This window comes from Lonchura striata, chromosome 7 (genome assembly GCF_050655825.1).
Source record: "Lonchura striata isolate lonStrDom1 chromosome 7, ASM5065582v1, whole genome shotgun sequence".
Taxonomy (NCBI): Eukaryota; Metazoa; Chordata; class Aves; order Passeriformes; family Estrildidae; genus Lonchura; species Lonchura striata.
In genome coordinates this window covers 20,953,490-20,973,315 of record NC_140709.1, presented here as the reverse complement: position 1 = coordinate 20,973,315, position 19,826 = coordinate 20,953,490, and the positions used below count along the sequence as shown (strand labels likewise).

Below are 19,826 nucleotides of genomic sequence, written 5' to 3'. Positions count from 1 at the left end.
AAGTGAGGAGTGCCCAGGCAGTGTCTGAAAGCTCCATCAGCTGCTGGCCAATCATGGTCAGCAAGACACAAGTTGAAAGAGCCCTCCACAGCACTCTAGATGATGCCCAGTCTGTAATAAACATCAGACAGGCTCAGGATGGGGAGGAGGGAACAAGCTTTTCTGTGCTTCAACAAGTGCACCTTTGATGACAACTAAGGCAGTAATTAGTTCTGCTTATTCACAAAGCTCAGGAACAGATTTAAATGCCACATTAACAGGTAACAGTAAATGCAGAGCATTTCAGAGTTTTGCTACTTTACCATTCCTGGACTTCAGGTCCCTGTGGATAACTTTGACTGGAGCTTCCATGTGTAAATAGTGCATTCCTACACAAAACAAAGGAACAATCTAGTTAGACAGGCTAAGCAAGGCCATCACATTTCTGCAGTCGTGATTCCTGGTTCCCACAAATTGCACTCAGTACAAGTTGCCATACCTGTGTGCCATCTTGATGTGCTGAAGGAGAACCAAAGCTTCCCATAATCTACTTTGAATAAAAAGCACTAACCAAAGCTCACATATCTCTTAGAGCACCTATTTGGATATATAATGGTTAACATCATACGTAGTTATTTTCTCTAACTATATAGTTAAGGAGGTGTCTACACGATTAAGCCAGATATGAATTTACTTTTCTTTCATTAGTTTACACTAATTCTTCTGTGGTCAGTCACAGAGAACACAAAGGATGGAACAGCTTATTCTACATTATCATATGAAGAGTTTCAGTATGTTTGCTGAGAGTAAGTCCTTAGCTTCCTTAAATATCCTAAATCAAATCAAATGTAAAGGCAATTATGCACTCTACCTCACAATTACACTACATCAGCAAAATTATCCTCTTGGGACTTAGGGGCACACCAGAACTGGCTCACAGAAGCCATTTTCACTCCAGAATATTTTTGGATTCATAATAAACAAGGAACATATTAAAAAGAACAGTGAATTGGTTTTGGTTTTTTTTATTTATATATGTTTGATTTGTTTTGTTAGCATCTCAATAAGGAAGACTAGGAAGGCTTTCCTGACTAAGGAAGCTGTATATTTGCTGGCTGTGTATGGCAGTATATGCCACACTTGTTGCTTACCTTTAGCTATGTCAGTGGCCCAGGTCATGATATGATCCATATCCATCTCTTCACTTTTGTTACTATTAATGTAATCAAACAGTGAGCCAGCAGAAGCATACTCTGTTAAAAAACAACAACAAACAAGACATTTAAAAACACTGCACCTAACTTGAAAGACATAATAGAAACTCTTCAGGTCCAGAAAGCAGTCTTCTGGCTTAATGACAAAGAATTTGGGTTCAACAGCCTAATATTATTACCAGTATAGTAGGAGAGTTTATCTGATTATCCCAATGCAGATATAAGGTACTATTAACAAAAAATGAAAAAACAAACAAAAAAGTGTAATCATATAGAAAAAGAGGCATTAAAATAAAAGGTATTGAAAGATCTTGCATCAATAAAGATCAGGCAAAGCAGTTCAAATTCCAGAGTAAAAGGTTGTGTATACTCCTTGTTCAGGACAAGCAGATGCTTCTCCTTATTCCCCATAACTATACCTACAGAATCCCACAGCAGGATTCTGTGGGTACAAACAAGGGCATTTGAGGAACTGTGGCAGATGGAATCCAGTCTGACTGTTAGAGTTGTGAGGCTTAAAGCAGGAATAACAAGCTAGTTAGCCCTACACATATTTAGGTGTGAAACTGGAGACAACTCAAATCTCTACAGTACCACTTTACTTTTTTAAACAGTGAATTAGCCACTCTTGATCAGAAGAACAATTAACAGATGAGTTTGGTGGTATCAGATTCACCTTATTGTTTCCAAAATCAGAGAATACTCCCCACTGGTAAGCAGTACTGTATATAAATTATACCCCATAACAAAATGTAATTTTTAATTTTATTTTTTTTTAAAGTAAAGCCACATGCTAAATATATAATGTTCTGTTACAAAGAAATAGTTTGCAAGTTTCCTATTTCCACATGGAGAAACAGAACAGCAGATCAAATTATTTGTTCATGAAAAAACGGAAGGATGAAACTAGAAGTCTAACCCTGAGATAAGCAGGACAGATTTTCTTGTGCTGCAGGTCATTTACAGCAGTATAAAGCCTGTAGCTCTTCTGCTCAGTATTTATTAATATGAAATATTAATAGAAATAAGTTTTATTTTATTTAGAATCCATTCATGTTTCACCAAAACACAACTGGAGGTTCATAAGATGAAACAGCTTATTCAGCATTTTCTTTTATCAATGTTTACAATGACAAGGCAGGCAGATGTCACCCAGTGCAGCCCAAGTAGCAAAAAGACCAGGGGGATACAAGGAGCAACTTAAGCTTTTTTTCTCTCTCTCAAGGCTATTCAATATGCTTCTCAGGCAGAATGTATACCTATCTAGAAGACTCTCAAAATCTTCATACTATTTCAAAGCAGCCACAAAATCGTTGCCTTTAAGACTACATCAAATGTATCTTAATTTTGTTAATAATAATATTAATCAATAATTGATATGTGATGGTGCAAATGCATACAAAAATTTCCATTGTTCCTAACCACAGAAATCAAAAACACAGGGAGATCACTGCATGGGGAAGGAAACTGAGACCAAACTGAATCTGCAGCCTAGAACGTGGCAGGTCAGATGGGAAGACTCCAGTGCTAAATGAAAGAGGGAGAAAATAGCAAGTCCTTTGAAAGTAAACACTCAAGTGGCAAGCTAGTTTTGGATCACTGCTGCACAACCTCTCAGTGAAATAACAGACGTGTTGCTTCTGATGTCACCAAGCGAGGAGTAAGCTGCTGACCTGCACATTTCCACAATTAAAACAGAAGCTTTTTTTACCCACGATGTCATCATCCGTCTTATAAATGGATTCTTCAGGAACAGGTTGGCTGCATGCTTTGCATGCCTTTACAATGCATAATTTGATCCATCAGGGTCAGGGGGCAACTCAGCTCCTCCAGCCCTTTGCCACTTTGTGTGAACAGAGGTAAGTAAGCTTCAATCAACAAAGCGCCACTGTTAGTATATCTTCCATATACTTATTGTGCCACAGATATTTACTAGGAGCTTGTGGATTTGGAAATCATATTGCAAGGACAATGTTTTGTCAATAATGGAAAAGAAATATTTGCTTTAGAAAGAAAAGCTCTGACTGTCTTACTGAACCCACCCTGTGATGCTGTGGCATACATATGGTTCTGTGCATTGAGGGCACAAGCTCTGAGAACCCTTTTGGGATGTGGCAGATGTGGCCAAAAGCCATATCTGAAAGCTACATATTGAGATTGCTGTTGACAGAGATGGCCAGCAACATCTAGAATGATGGGATCCATGACAGCAGCTCACCAGGCAGCAGGATGAGCTGGAACACTGACATACATCCTCAGAGGAAAACATTTATTTAACTCCAGCTGTAGCCTTTCTCAGAGAACTCTTTAACAATCCCACTAAGACATCACATGTAGCTAATGCTCAATATGTGCCAGTAGTTGGCTGAATGCTCTGGTCTCCATCACTATGAAGAAACATTAATTTCTCAAGATTTCTTCTTATTTGGGATTTTCTCTCTCAGGAAACAAATCTCTGACTAAACAGGATTGTCTGCAATGCTGAAGGCCATTCAGAAGATCACAAAGTGAAAACTCCTCTAAAAGACATTTGAAGCTCAATTAACTTTTTTTTTAATCAAGAGCTATTCACTCATTTGAAAATGGTGTGGGGAAATGAAGCCTTGCCTCCATTCCAGTCCACAGGACTCCAGTCTCCTTAGAAGTTGCATAGAGAATCAACATAGTTCGCTAAAAAACCCCCAAACTTCTTTCTTCTTTAGCCAGGTGTGATCAGAGTTCCCTGTGGAATAAAGCTGTTGAACTATACACCATACTCTCTTTCTCACAGGCAGTTAAAGAGTTCCCATTCTCAACAGCACACTGAATTACTTCAGCTGCTGTTTGTCCTGTGACTGGTAAACAGGACGTATGTCCTTCAAACACTGACCTTTTGTGAGATCAAGCTGAGGTCTTCTGATCTAGACATCAACCCAGGTCATTGATTATACCTCTCCTTTGCTACTCTGCTTGCTGGTGTACACTTATATTAAAAAGGATAGTACAATTACATCACTTGATTTATCAGCTTTCTATTAATTTTATTACTTCCAGAAGGAATTCAAATTCCTGTCTATATGCCATCATCAGTGCATTTCTAAGTGGTGTAGACTGTGGTCACACCATGCACCTCTGGAATGATGTCTGCCACACCATGACCTCCAGTAGGCTGATATTCCTGGAGTAAGCAAAACTTCCTATGCCCTGAAAAGTGCATTTCAATTTACACTGCCATCTGCTGTGACAACCAGAAGTCTGAGAGGCAGGTAGAAATAACTGAATTTTTCACAAGTTCTGATCACCAACCAACAAAAACCTGACCAGCATTATTTTGTGGACTGAAATTGGTGTTATATTGTGCCACATGCAAAAGACTACTCTTCACATTGAACTTTGAAAGTTACAGAGATGCCGAAACATGCGTCCTAATCCACACTTTCATGGGTTTTATCTCTCCAAACACTTGTTTGAGCAGTTGGGAAATTTCTTTGCTTTGGGTTTACTTTCTACTCCTATCTTATGTAGTTTGTCCCATACAGGAAAGGAAGAAAATTCTATATCTGGACCATCTCCCAGGATAAGAGCAGGAGGAAGTTTAAAATGGTGACAGAATAAAAATCCCACCAACAAAATACCCTGACAATACCACAAAAAAGTAACTTCCGCATAATTCTAGGAATATCAAAACAAACAAAACCTAGTTTCCAATGTATAAAGGGAGTTGTCTTACAATGCCTTATTTTAACCCTCGACTCTATTTCAAGCTCTTCCCATCGTGAACCTCACAATGCAAATTCTCCTACTTTCAATACAGGCAGAACTCATGGGGCAGCTTTGCTCTGAGCAGACACCCAGGCAACCTTCCTCACAGAACCAGCCAGAATTTTGTACCATGAAAACCTCTACTTTTGTAACACACCAATTAAAATGGAAAAGCAATTCTCCAAACAGGGTAAGAGAACTCAGTGAAAGGTACTGTTTAAAGGAGTCCTGCATTTGTGCACTAAGAACACCCTAGGCCTCCCCTGCCTCTGTGCTGCCTCCAGCTACGCCCCCAGCCTGGTTCCCACCTCCAGCACTCCCAATTACATTGATGCAGGTAGTGTCAAGCACTCTTAACATTTAATGAAGACCAAAACAATTAGCAAAACACTGTAATTGGGTAACATTGGATATAACCTTTTAACATTGTAGTTTTACAGAGTCCAGCAAAAGGTCAGACAAAAATCCTTACCTGTAACAATGCCATAATTTGGAGGTTCAATGACAGCTCCATAGAACTGAATGATGTTTTTGTGACTGAGCACACTGAGTATTTCTGCCTGTTGAAAACAAACAAATAAATAAACAAGTTAGACAATTCAGAATGGGTCATTTACTATGATAGCTTATTTCATACCCCCCTGGGCATACACACAGTATATTTTATATATATATATATAAGCACACATATATCTAGGAAAGACTGTTCATAAATGCTTGGCATTTGAAAACCTAGTGAGAGAGTTTGGCAGATGAATACTTTGTATGTTTGAGGGGATGGGAAAAATAAATTTCAGACTATTCTTTCATGGCCAAGGCACTGATCTAGGAAGCCAAGTGTTTGGAAAAACTGAAGATCTTGGAAAACTTTATTCCAAAAAGGACCTGGGATTTTTGGCAGAGCAGCAGCAGTCCTATCCAGAATTTGTGTTTATGCACAAAGTACCATGGGTTCAGCAAGTCCAGCACTCCAGGCTGTTACAGCATACCATGCACACACAGCTCCATCCAATGTTTACTGGAAATGTGGAATTTCCAGGCATGCGCTGTGGAGTCTGATTAAATACACAGAGCAAGCATGCTGGAGATTGCCAAATACCCAGCAGTGCAGTTGAAAATGTTCCTCAAAGCAGATTACAGATGTTTGGCAATTCCAAATAAGTATACAAAATCTTCAAATTCAACTTGAACAATGCGGCTGGGTTAGAGCAAGAGACTGCAAGGAGACTGTATCCACAGAAATTAAGACATATAAGCCCTGTAGTTTTTGAGAAAAAAGGTCAGGTATTTCCTGGAAGGTGTCTCAACAGTTTAATCTCTGTAGTGTATCAAAACAAATATTTAACAGATTTTAGACACACGTTTTTATACAAATACACATATTATGCAAATACAGATATGTACTACTTTATATTTTTCTCCACAGTAATGCTTTAACACTTCAAGATTATGTTAACTCTGTACCAGGCAAGAGCATCTAACAAAAACGAGATCACAGTTAACTCCTCAGAACTTACCAAAAGTATCTGACAGATCCCTTCACAGATCTCATGATTTGCAGTGGGAGTGTTGCTGTTTGCCCACAGGTAAGTTTTCACACATGTTCTCAGATAACAAACAATTAAATTATTTTGTGGACTTGTAGGTGAGTCAGTCTGTAGTATGATTTGCTCAAAACAGCATGCATCTTAAAAGTTAATTTTCTGGTATTGTGAAAAAAGATTACTCACTTGTCAGTAATACTGTTTTTCTTGCTGAGCAGGCTAAGCAGCATGAAAGTTAGTGTAACCTAAGTTAAGTTCAAAGCTATAGTTAAGATTTAATTGAACATGTGTAAATGCATGAGCATTAGCTAAAGGTCTTCAAAACTGTGTTGAACTTACACAAAAAAGTCTTTAAGCAACAACAACAGCAAAAAATTGAGTCATCTAATGCCTTAATCTGTAATTATGCACATAAGCACATGTATCATGGTACCACCTATAAAACATAGGCCAAAGAAGTACTGGTTTGCTATAGCTGTACATTTATTAGAATAGCAGTAAATTTATTAGAATAGCAGTAGCTGATGTACTGTGGGTTTCCACATAAAAACTACTATAGCCTTCCTGCTTTCAGTGAATCTATAAGGCCACAAAATAATTTAAATGGCAGCTACCTAAGCAAATGTGGGAAGATTCACTTGCAGGTAAACAGCAACACCCAAGACTCAACGAGTCAAGAGATCTGGCAGCAGAAGGAGCTCTGCCCTACAATTGCAGCTTCACCATCCTCCCAAGACAAGGAACTCTTGCAGCAGCAGAAGCATGAGATGTACCTCCAACCTCCTTCCCTAGGCTGGAGGATGCAGGTGACCACTGAGTTGTTAAAAATCTCCATCTCAGAAACTTCTGTATTATGTTTGTATATTCCTTAGGAAATATACAATTGGGCATTCAATTCTTAATCCCTTCCAGCATTACTCCCAGATTACCAGACCTCACTCTGCTTGACTGCCTATCTGAATATTCTGATATGAGACAGGAGTAACACAGTGACACAAACTATCATAACCACCTTTTCATTAACACCGTGGTCAGAGGTACGGAATAAAACCATCATCTTGTGAAATACATAAAACATACCATGTCTTCAACATGTCTTCAAAGCTATGAGCACGCCATCTGATGTGGTGTTTACAACACAAGTACTTCAACAAGTCATTAGAATTAAATGGATGGGTCTCACATTTAATTTTCCCATAGCATAATATATTTAGGTCCTGGCTATAAAACAAATACTTGATTAATCTTTTTGGAGAATGATTAAAAATGCCCCCTGATTAACAAATCCAAGTTCCACAGCTCCCTATCCCACCACAACTATGTGCAGAACTGTTCTCCATCTCACACAAGATGCCGCTGGATGCAGTGAAAGCCCATCAGTCAGTGGAGGGGCTACAACAACAGGAGAGGCTGCACTGCAGCAAACCCCAGACCGACCAATCACCAGTGCTACCATGACAGGGACTGCAATCAAAATATGAGTATCAGGCCAAGAAGTGAGTACTTCACTGCCAGAGACACACAGTGCTTTTATCACTTGGAAATGCAAAAGTAATGTTTTTAAGATTATCATATTTATGTTATATTCACTAACATCACATTACAGAACTACGAAAAAATGCTGTGTTAACCACAGCTAATACCATCACCTTCACAATGATGTTCATACTCTAATCTGGGATTTAACAGATACCAAAGCAAGCTTCCATCTAAGAAATCCAGAGAAGAATCTTCTAATTGCCCACAGATACGACAATGAAGAAATGTAGGTTAAAAAAATTTCCAGCTTTTCCTAAGGGCCATTATACCTCTCTAAATACTTTTAATCACTATGCTGTTGTTAGCACTAGCGATTCTAGACTATTCCTTTCATGTTTTGTTCTTTTCTGTTGCTGTGAACTATATTAGCCAATTTAAAGACTCTTATTCTTTACAGTGAGAACCACATGCAAGCCAGTCCATATCTTTGAAGCTTTTGTACTATCTTTGACAAGAAGGTGCTGTATTTCAATGAAAATTACTTTCAGATAGCAAATTACAAAGTGGTGGTTAAAGACTGGTATTTCAAAGGTCTCTTAGACACTAACAAGAATATTTAGAATCACCTTTGAGCATCAAAACTGTACTTTAATCCAAAATTCTTAAATCCTCGGAAGAAAATTCTGTCATGCATCTACATGTCTACAAGTCAGCTCTTGCTGGCTTTGCATGACAGTCTTCCCTCAGTAAAGCTGCTATTTATCTTATGCACGCTAAATGAGCACCAATTTACTTCCTAAATAGCAATGACAAGCAACAAGTATTCAACTACTTGATTACATCAGTTTTTTGTGCAAAAGACAGATTTTTATTTTTTTTTAAGGCTGGATTGAAGCAGAACTGGAATTCAGCTGAAAAGACATCCAAACACATAAATACAAACTTTCTGGACATAACATAGAGACGTAGACACACAAGGTAACAGCAACAGAGTTGAATATTATGCTTAGTGCCCTGATAAGCTTATTAACAGCCTGTTATTGACCATCAAACTATGCTAAAATTGTTCACATTGCACTTACATTACAGGTATGGATAAAATTATGTCCCTCTCTTGAGTCCTGCTGAAGGGATTACAGACTGCACACAACTTCTTGAAGGCAAAGGATTCAGATTTCTAAACAAACCTAATCCACTGCTTACATAATTCAAATACCACAAAATCCAAGGTCAGAACAAATTACATTGAAAACTTTTTTATTTAATTCTCACTTACTGGCCTACTGTAAATCAAGCCAATTCATAAAACAATGACAGTGTAGGAGTTTGGAATTCAGGCAACCCCTAAGTGTACAAACAGTGTAATTGTGTCCTGTGAACCATGGTATGGATCACAGTGTTTAACAGGTAATTTGGTTTTATGTCTGTTTAATCTCTACTTACTGACATATGTGAAAATGACAGTTACATCATCTAAGACTGACATCACCCTAGAGTTGCTTGTAGACTGCTAGTACTGCTCTTAACCTTGTAGTACAGACAACCATGCATGAATAACCATATCTTCAGGTGTTTCAGCAGGAAAAAAAACGAGGTCTTCCTCCAGGTCTTGTCTGTGTTCAGCAATAGCTGGACAGAAATCACAAGCACAAATTCTAAGCACAGCCAGCAGCAGGCGAGGGGACAAAGCAATCTACCTGGACAGCGTGGTCTCGTTATGAACAGCACAAGCCTAAGCTCACCAGGATGATCCAAGCCCTCATTTGTTTTTGCTCTGCCTTGTACCAATGCAGCAAAAGCAGCAACTGCAGTTCAGCTCTGATGAGGTCTTCAAGGCTGGTGCTGACTGCAGATGTGGGCAGTGGCCACCTGATGCTGAGCTGGCATTATTAGGGAATCAGACAGGGCCATATCGTCACATCTATAATTGCAGCCGCAAAGACAGTAAGGACGTGGATGGAGGCACTTTGCATACAGCTGTGTTGTTGCTTGCCAGCTACTCATAGCAGCTGCAGCTGCTCTTGTTAGAGCTCCCTATCCCAAGGCAGTTAAAGTTAGCAAAGACCAAACAATTCAGCATATTTTAGTTACTCTGGTTCTCCTTGGAAATATATTAGAAATTTGTTACGTTCACACTTGTAGTCAAGAGAAGTGATCAAGGCTTTGGGCAGTCTGTTCCAGCAGCACAGCTGGGAACTGTAAAAGGACATCTGTTCACAGAGTTTTTCAGTATCAAAAGGCTTTTTTTTGCATGGGTCCAGACAAACTGAGCCCAAAGCAACTCAACCATCACTTCTTCCAGATGCCTTTGGAACAGCTGACTGGAAAGAGTAAGTATCCTTCCACCCTGGTCTGAGCACACTGGTTTAGGATTAACACAGGAAGTAGTTGCAGCCCCTTGTGAGACAATTGCATCAGCCAGCAGCCAACCCTATTAGTAAATCAGGTAACCACACAGCAAGTGGCACCTTCACTCCATGCAAAATTACAGTTACACATGGTTAGCTATTTAATCTGATTAGCACAACTTCCTTAACTGCCCTATAATATATATGATTACATTGTGCAAAAGTCTGGCTATTTAGTTTTCCAGAGAACTGTTTGCCATGTTTATTAAGCAGATATTTAGACACACTTAAGTTCAGAGAGTTTCTGTTAAACTATTAAACTGTCTTTAATACTAACAATGCAAAAGGAAAACCACATGAACATGGCAAAGCCAAAGAATCCTCAATGAGACTTTTTACCTGCAAATAAGCAGTTACCAAGTGCTTCAATGGGCACACTCCCAGCATACATGTGGTACCATCTCTTCCCATAGGCAATCATAGTTTTAAAACTATGGTTGGCATGGCACTTAAAGCTGTATGAGCTTGGGCTTTTTTCTAGTATTCATTTAGATGATAACTTATCCCAGAAAAAAGCTGGTTTCTGTAGGCCATTTACATATTAAAACTGTCAGCATTTACAACACAGCCTCTATATTCAGGCTCTATTAGGAAACAGTATCCTATTTCTTAAAACACAGAGAAAAGAGTTAAATTACATTCTCACATTGATGTCACCAGCATTTCTGTAAATAACAGAATTAAATTCTCATAAGTACATCTACAATGATGTAAAAAATTTGTACTTTGAAGCATTTTGATTGAGCAAATCTTTCAAAGCATCAAATCTGCATCCAAAATTATGTCCTACACTGTTAAAAATCCTAGAGACTAAAAGTAGAAATGTACAGGAAATTAATAAATTCTTATTGCTGTATAATAATTTTACTATTATTTTAAATCCACTGGTGTATATCACAAAAAAAAAAAATCTCATTTTTGGAGATACTGTGATAGAACCACACACTTTAAATACCTTGTATTGATTCTAAAGTTACAATCTTGAAGAAATAAAAAGCCCATTACCAAGACAGCTCATGTCTGTTAAACTATCATAATGTACCACAGATAAGGAATATGGACATAAATTTATTGTATTCTGTTCTAGGCTCACCCCATCTTATGAAATTTCCTTTAAAATAATGAATTTGCATTATGCAACACCATAGGATTTATTATCAGTAAAATGTATTGGATATTGACCATTTGAAAAGAAAACAGAGTTTTATACTCTACTATAGTTCTTTATAGCAACCTTTGCACAGGACTTGGTATATTATGCATAATTTGAAGGCTAGGGGATTCAAAGCACTAGCTGGCAAATTTGGAATGTTGAAACACTGTTGAAACACTGCAAAGGCTTGCTCAGCCCATGATAAGCAGGCTAGTCCCTCTCAAATCACAGTGGCTTTCTCCTTGTGATACGGCAGCAGACCGTCTGTCTTGTGCAGTAAGAGGGAATGAGAACAAGCTAATTGGCTCAATCCTCCCTCTGACCACCATCAGTACATGGGCCACATGGAGCCCACACAGCACTAACGAAGAAATTGCAGGATCATGGTGTTTTCCTCATGAGAACTGTTAAAAACCTGCTATCTGTGAGAGAAGAGGCTGCTAACAGATTGACAAAACTAAGCAGAGGCACTTTGTGCAGAAAATCCTTACAGAATGTTTAGTAAGAAAAAATTCTATGTTACATTTACACGGCCAGTTACAAAAAAATGCAAACAAACAAAAACCACAAAGGTTATGGAAAAAAATAACTCATTTTTCAGACAGATTTCAAGTAGAAATACAACCACAGGACTGTTACATTTTGCAGCATACAACAGGAGATTGTATGAGCATTCTGTCAAGAACAAGTTTAGTTTGGATTTCACCACTGTTACTCACATAAAGCAAAACATTCTAAGCATGCATAAACTGTGTGTAAGAGTTTAGAAATGAGCAATGTTCACAATATTTGTAATTTTTAATTTGGGTAGATTTGGAGTACTGAGCTGCCTCCAGCTGCAAAGCAACACCAGCAACTGAGTAGAAACAGGAGATGAGTGGACTAAAGAGCAGGGCTGAAATACCTGAGCTCCCATAGAGCTCTTTATTTTCAGCAATCATCATTTCTCTTTTCAATGTTGGGAAATTTTCCAAGTTACTCACAATCACTTTGAAGACAAACTGGCTTTGAGTATGGAGAGCACTAACAAAATCCTCAACGTTCCAAAAATTCAACAGAGTAACAAAACTTGAAACTTTGACTCCAGGCATACTCCCCAGGTGAGAAGATAGCATGGCTAATATACAACACAGGGATCATTCCAGACCCAACAAATGGAAAAATATCCAAGGAAATTATTTTTGAGACGGAAGTCACTGTAAGTTTCACGAGCACCTTGTTGGAAAGGCATTTTGGTATGAAAGTGATGGGCAAAACGAATCCATTCTCCAGGAGCTATGGCCATACATATAAAACTAGAGCAGTGATTTTTCTGAGCTCTGTAAGGTATTTGTAAGGAATCTTGATAAGACAACCTAGAACAAATAAAATCTCATTGTACAGTGGCTTTTGATGAACAATTAGCATAGACTGCAACAGAGACAGCAACAGCTGTACTTATGCATCCCGATCCACTCCTGTAAAGCAGCTACAATCTTTACAATGAAGTATTTTTTCATCTTAATAATGAAAACTGTAATTTAACCATGGGGAAAAAAACCCATCATGTTCTTGATGAACACTCACTTAAAGCCTGGCTTAGAATGGATAAATCAAACCTCCGATAGCTAATGACAGAGATAACACTTGATGGGAATCCCTTGTATTGGAATCCTAGTGAATGTCATAATTCCAGAAAATGTAACTCAACCAGGCAGCTTGAGCTCATCCTTATGAAAAAAAAACACTTAACTTGTAAATGTGTTACCTGTTATATGTAAACAGCACATCACAAGGTTTTGTTTTCCACATGGGCTGCTAGAGCTCTACACAAGGCTCTCTCTCCCCAGCTGTCACTCAAAACTGAGCTGCCCCTGCAGAAAAGGTATGAATAGTTCCCTACCTGGAGTCCACCTAACTTAAAAAAGCTTTCAAAACAGAAACTTTACAGCTGTGATCAGCAGCCATAAAAAGAAAGCAAAGTAGTTGCCAACTACAGATGTTGGCACTCTGCTGAAGTGAATGAGAGTTCTCCATGGATGAGAGGTATTTTTCTGTGACTTTCACCTACCCCAAAGCACAACCTCACAAATCTGAGGTTTTCAGGAAAATGAGCTGTCACCATTATCTGAATGACACACATCACAGTTTTATGTGAAACTGTCCAAAATATCCAGCATGAATCATGGTAAATTCCACCTGCTTTTCAGGAAAATCACTCTTTGCTTAAGACCAAAAATTGTATTTTACTTAGAAACTTGGTTCAAATGCTACTTCTATTGGACAGGAATGGTAAAAAAAAAACCAAAAAACAAAAAACCAAAAACCTAGATAAAATTATATATAAAATTCATCAAATTTTAAGCTTTCATCTTTATGAAACATGGGCCCAGTCTTTATTTCTTCTTGGGATTCTTCATGCTGCCTTTATGGTAGCTCAATCTTTTTTCCATTAGAACTAAAAAATTTCAAGTAAAACAATGGCCAAGATAAAAATGTTGGTGAAAAAACAGCAATATTTTAAAAAATGCTCTTAGTGTCATACAGCCACATTTTTTAGTATTATTCTACTATATATTTCTGACATGTAACTTCAGCTTTTCCCTTACTTTTCTGTGATGAATTTCTTGTACACGGAACTCCCTATCTTATCTAGGCAGCTTTATAGCTCTCAGCTTACACAGATATGGCAATAACAACAATTTTATTTCTAATCCTTGTTATATAGGAATACAAATGTGCAGCCTCAAAATACATTTTTTAAAAGTTAATAACTTGAATACCAGTATCTCTGAACTCTGCAAAAAGTGGAAATCCAGGAGAACCTATCTAGAAGAGACTACAGACTGACCTACAAAGACAGTTGCTTTGAGTCCTGCAGACCTACAAGGGAGCACTGAACTCACAGGGGTTCTTGTGCTACTACAGGATATCAAATTAAGTCAAAAGTCTCATTTCTCATTGCCCTTCTCCATTGAAACAATATCTCTAACCAGTTCTTTCCCCAAAGCCATGGAAGAACGTCCAGAGGTACTGTAACCACCACCCAGGTCTGCACTTACTGATACAAGAGGAACATCACACATACTTAATGGGAAATTAATAACATTTGAAAGGCCAGTTACAAAATTAAGATCATCTATTCTGTGGTTACAAAACCACTGACCTGCACTACTTCCTCAACCGCTGTGCTTGCCGAGGACCTGCAATAAATGAAGTGGAACCTGGAACTGTATATATATGGGACCACAGGAACTTTCAGGACCAGGATCATGTGCAGAGTCCAACAAAACCTCTCTCCTGGGCTGTACCTAAAGAGCTGGAAAGAAGGCATCATGATACTGCTAATGACAATTCCAATCTGAATCTGAGAGCAGCAGAGTGAACTTGCATCTCTTCCTATTCCAGCAATGCCTGTAGGTCTTTGTGTAACTACTAACTGATTTATGCTCCAAGCATAACAAGGATTAGATTAGCAAAGTTCAGTGCAATGAACTGAGCTCACAAGCTGGATTCAAGGCCCAGGAGCTCCATGATGTTTTGGTGGCACAAAGTACATTTAAATCTGCAACAGATCCTTTGGTGTGGAAGAATAACAGCATCACAGCTTCCCATTTTCCAGTGCCAGACATACCAAAACCCTTGCCTAAGAAACTGACTCTTATCAAGAATCAGACACAAGCAGATGTAATTTTTCATGCCTTCCAGTCAAGCAAGGCTGGAATGACTTCAAGCATTCTCCTTCAACCAAGCAAAATCATCCTCTAGTAAAGCCTTGCTGCCTGAGACACCACTCTAGAAGACACAGTAAGAACTCTTTTCCATCCTGTCACAGCTATATGGCTATGCGACATTTGCCTTCCCTTTCTACATGTGCTGCTACTCTGCGGTACACTTTACTTGCAACACCACTGGCCTCCTGAGGGTGTTTACTTCTAGGAGACAATTCCCTTATTCCAGGTAAAGTCCTTCCTTTTGCCTGGGAAGAGAGTGAGAAAAAACCCACCAGAGCTGGCAGGAAAAAAAGTTAGTGGTATCTTGCGATTGGCATATTGTGTTACTACAAAGAAGGTTTGGCTGATTCCATACATGCAGAAGGCTGTCATAATCCTCCTGCCTTTCTTCCTTTTTGAGTTTGAATTGTTGCACTTTGAAGAGTTTTTAGATCTCTCCTCAAGGTCCATTTTATCAATTATCTCTGTCTTTACCAAATCTGGATATAATTACTGTAGTTAGCTCTCAGGGGAGAATAGACTATTTTGAGCAAAGCAAGGGTGATGGTCTTGCGTATTACTGCAAACCTTGCAAATATTTTTATATATTTAAACCATTAATTAGTCCATATTGTAGCCTCAGGGATGGCAGCAGAGATCTTAAGCCTTTAGAAGAGTCCTGCATCTTTTCTTGTGTCCTCACTGTTTAGTTTAGACTAACATACCTTTATTATGGTGTACGTACAAAAAGAAACCACAAAGTGTAATAGTCTTTTGAATATATTGCTTTTTTGTTCAAAGTCTCTACTGAATTCAGAATTTTGATGGATTTAAGTAAATGGTGGTACTAGAATAATACTAAAGTTTTAGAATTCAGATTGCAATTCTTCCAAATGTATATTTTAAGATACACCTTTAAATTTCTTTAAAATGTGAGGAATCAAAATTCCTCATAAAAGCTGTGTACATGGAGGGGTTTTCATAACAATGAACAGCCTAATCAGGGTGAAGAATCCTAAACTGAAAGCTCACAAAGAAATCCCTCTATCCTTTCTCCATTTTTTTCAATTCTACTTTTCTCGATAGGGGTGTCTCACCAGAGAACCTGAAGAGTGAAAGATTTAAGTATAGGACTGAAATCCATCAAACCCAGGCTTGTGGTCCAAACCCAAGCAGCTGTCAAACCTAGAGATAGGAATGTATGCTCACTTCTGCCTAATAAAATTTGAATCAAACACTTTGCATCTGATTCTCCATGTGAGCTTTTATGCAAACTTCTAAAGTGCAAGGAATCCTGGGGTGGAAGAGCTATTCTGAGAGCTTTCACATAGTTCATGTAATTAGGGAAACCACTTCCTTTGATTGTAAGTGTTCAAAACAGCTGAATTTCTCCTTTCAAAGGACTCTGTCATTTGGGTCATCTCTTTTACTTGCTCTTTTATGTTTCTCAAGATGAGAGGTGAGACTGTAAAGCACATTATTTAGAAAAAAAAAGATTCCACTTTTTGTTTTAGGGATTGAACTCTGACTATTCAAACGCTTGTCATTTGGAAATCTATCTTTCTTTCCCTCCCCCTGTTTCCTTCCTTTTCTGATAAGCTCTTCAGTGGCTCAAGCGAGTATAGCCCAAAACGCCAATTTAAACCTAAGGGAAAGCTGAAATACGGTACATAAAGGAAAAGGGACTCTCATTTTCCTTTGTGCAGCTGTGGTTGAATATGTAATTATAACGGAGCTCTAGCTGCAGGATCTCATTCCCCATGTCACATTTACTTTTTACATGGCTCTAAACATTGACCAAGCAAAAAGGCAGAAATACAGATTTTTAAAAGACAAACAAAGCAGCTGCCCTGGTCTTTGAAGTGGGTTTGCAGGTTCTTCATTTCTCAAAAAGGAAACTCAGGTCACAATTTCAAGGCAATGACCATGTCGCCAGAGCTAACAGCTGATGCCAATGTTGCTGCAGAATCAAGTGTCAGTCACCCTGAATTTCTTGAGTCAGGCACCCTGTTAGTGCTGTTACTTCACATTCATCTCACTAACAGCTGTAACAGGCACTGAATATCCTGCTTCTCACAGTATAGTGCAGAATCATATGAATGAAAAGGCAGGAAATTTCTTACTGCAGGTTTCAAATTTATTAAGTAAAACAAGGATCTTGTTGATCCTAGGAATGAGCTTTATTCCCAGTCAGCGAAAAATTGCTGGACTCCTTCCAGAATTATAGCACTTACAGGGAATATCGGTCTGCAATGGGAACAGAGTAAATCACTGAGAACACAGTGCCAGAAACCACATTACTGCCAACTTCTGCACTTTGCACAGGACAGATGAGACACTGGCTTTGAGAGATGACTTTACAATAAAACGCAAATACAAAAACAACCGAGAACCCGAAAGTTAAGAGCAGAACTCCAACACGTGCGGACTTTTGAGTGGGATCTGGACCTTGCATTTGCCTTTAGAGCTCTCGCAAACTCTTACAGGGGTAATAGCAAGGCAACATCCAAAAGAAAGAGGAATTCAACATCTCCAAATTGTAGCCATCTGTTGTTCCATACTTACATCACACACAGCACCCTCAGCATACAAGACATATCACAGAGAAGTCAAAAAGCCTTTGCCTTGGCTTAGGAGACTAAAAGTACACAGTTCACAAAATGGAAACCCACCAATCACCACTTATAAGCCTTCATATTCCAAAGGTTTGCCTCAAATGCATCTAACATTACTAAAATTAAAGTTGTTACAAGATTAGACAAGAAGTGATTTCTGCACATTTTCCCCCCTCTATTTCACATAACACTTTTGCATGACACTTTTTCAGCTGTACAATTCTTCCAAGATGAAAAGATAACCTCTCAGTAAATGTTACTCATCTACTTGAGGGTGCAACTAGTTGATTTTAACAAGTTTCCAGAACAACCTACTCATTCATCTCTCCTATTCTGCTTCTGCCAGATAATAATTTGCACAGCGCCTCAGCTTTCACTGAAAGACTGCCACCCGCCCAGTCTGCATGCCTGTCTTGGTTATCCCACCGTCCAAGAGCAACTTGGTACAAGCAAATGCATCTCATCTTCTGGTGTCTACCAAGAGCTTCCTCACTTCTCCTACAACAGCTCAAGGGATTTTACAAGCCATACTTATTTTTGATGTGGCTACTGGTAAGTCAGGTACCCAATACACAAAAATCAGGTGCCTACAGCTATTTGGTCAGTCATGTCTATCATAACACAATTTTTTTCTCCCTCGCCTTCACCATTTAGCCACTAGGAACCTCAATTTTCAGGAGTTTTGGAGTAAAAAAAAAAAAAAAAAAGCAACCAGAGGCAGAAGATAAGTGGGTAGGTGTGTGGCACTGTTCCCCTTCAATGACATCCAAGGGCCAGGCCCTATTTTGCCAAGGACATACACCCATAAGGGGCCCCTCCTGTGTGCAAGACACCCAGTTTCCCTGTGGAGCTGACTTTCTTAAATTGAAATTATGCAGAATGCAGATTGTCTAAACATTAATCTAATAAACAAACATGTTTAGTTTATTAAACTAGGATTTTTCCCCAGTGGCTGAATTGCAACAGCTGAAACTTTTAAAAAGACAAACAGGGCAGTTTGGAGGCAGTTGGATCAGAAGTACAGCTCTGTGACCTTGTTGGCTTCATCTCCCTGGTGTGTGAGTGCAATTAACTGAGTATAGAAGTAAGAGTTAATGTTGAAGCTGTTCTCTGGGCTCCTCTGCAGCCTCCAGCTAACATAAACATATCTGAATGTTTCACCATGACTGTTTATATTATACTCTTAAAAAGGAAACTTTCTCTATCACCACCTTAGTAAGTGGAAATAGGTAAATATGAAATAACTTTTATAGTCTTAGTTGTGTCATTACATTAAAAAAGACTGATTTTGATGCTTGCATCCAAGTTAGGTTATATTTTCTCTTTTCTTCAACTCTGTTTTCAGTGAAAACTTGCGCCCCAGACCCTTATGCAACCTGCACGCAGCCAGTTTAAAATTAAGGACTAAAAAACAAAAAAAAAGGAAGTAAAGTAGGGCCTATCTAGTTCTATAGGGAATTTTATTGCCCTCTGCCCAAAACACCTTGTTCAAAATTCCATTGCCACCATGTGTGGGGTGGGTAGTTTGGGGACCCAGCCAGAGACTGCAGCCCCTATGCTCAGCCTTGAATACTCCTGTGGAAAATGGCCTACTGGTCCCAGACTCAGATCACATCAACTCCAGCACAGGTCTCTGACTTCATCTGACCCATCACACAGGCGTGCAACAACCTAGAAACTGTGTCAGATTCAAACAACATTTCCACTCACCTCAAGAGTACTCTGGGATCATCAGAAACAATTTGTCACTCTATATGCTGCAGTCAGTGCAAGTTATTTAAACAGCATCACCAGGAATTGCAACACCAACAAATTTACATGTGGGTCACAGACATTTTAATTGTTAGCTGTCCCTGAAATCACGTAAGACTCAAACATGCAATCACTGATCATCTCTCAAGTTACCACTCACTTGTCATTGTGATTTTCTACTTGTAACACTGTTTTAAGAAAACCATATAGTTAAATAAATGTCTACATAAGTCTATCTTAAACCAATCC

General features: G+C 38.7%; 1 protein-coding gene across 3 annotated transcripts in view; it reads right to left on the bottom strand.

The window, feature by feature from the left end:
* Positions 1 to 19,826, bottom strand: part of MAP3K20 (mitogen-activated protein kinase kinase kinase 20) — a 92,589-nt gene that overhangs the window by 56,155 nt on the left and 16,608 nt on the right. For all 3 annotated transcript variants that reach the window (XM_031505411.3, XM_085585074.1, XM_085585073.1), the window contains exons 3-5: positions 5,407 to 5,494; positions 1,131 to 1,232; positions 303 to 368 (exon numbers count right to left, since the gene is read on the bottom strand). In XM_031505411.3, the coding sequence (XP_031361271.2) occupies positions 303 to 368; positions 1,131 to 1,232; positions 5,407 to 5,494 (256 nt within the window). The remainder of the gene's footprint in view (positions 1 to 302; positions 369 to 1,130; positions 1,233 to 5,406; positions 5,495 to 19,826) is intronic.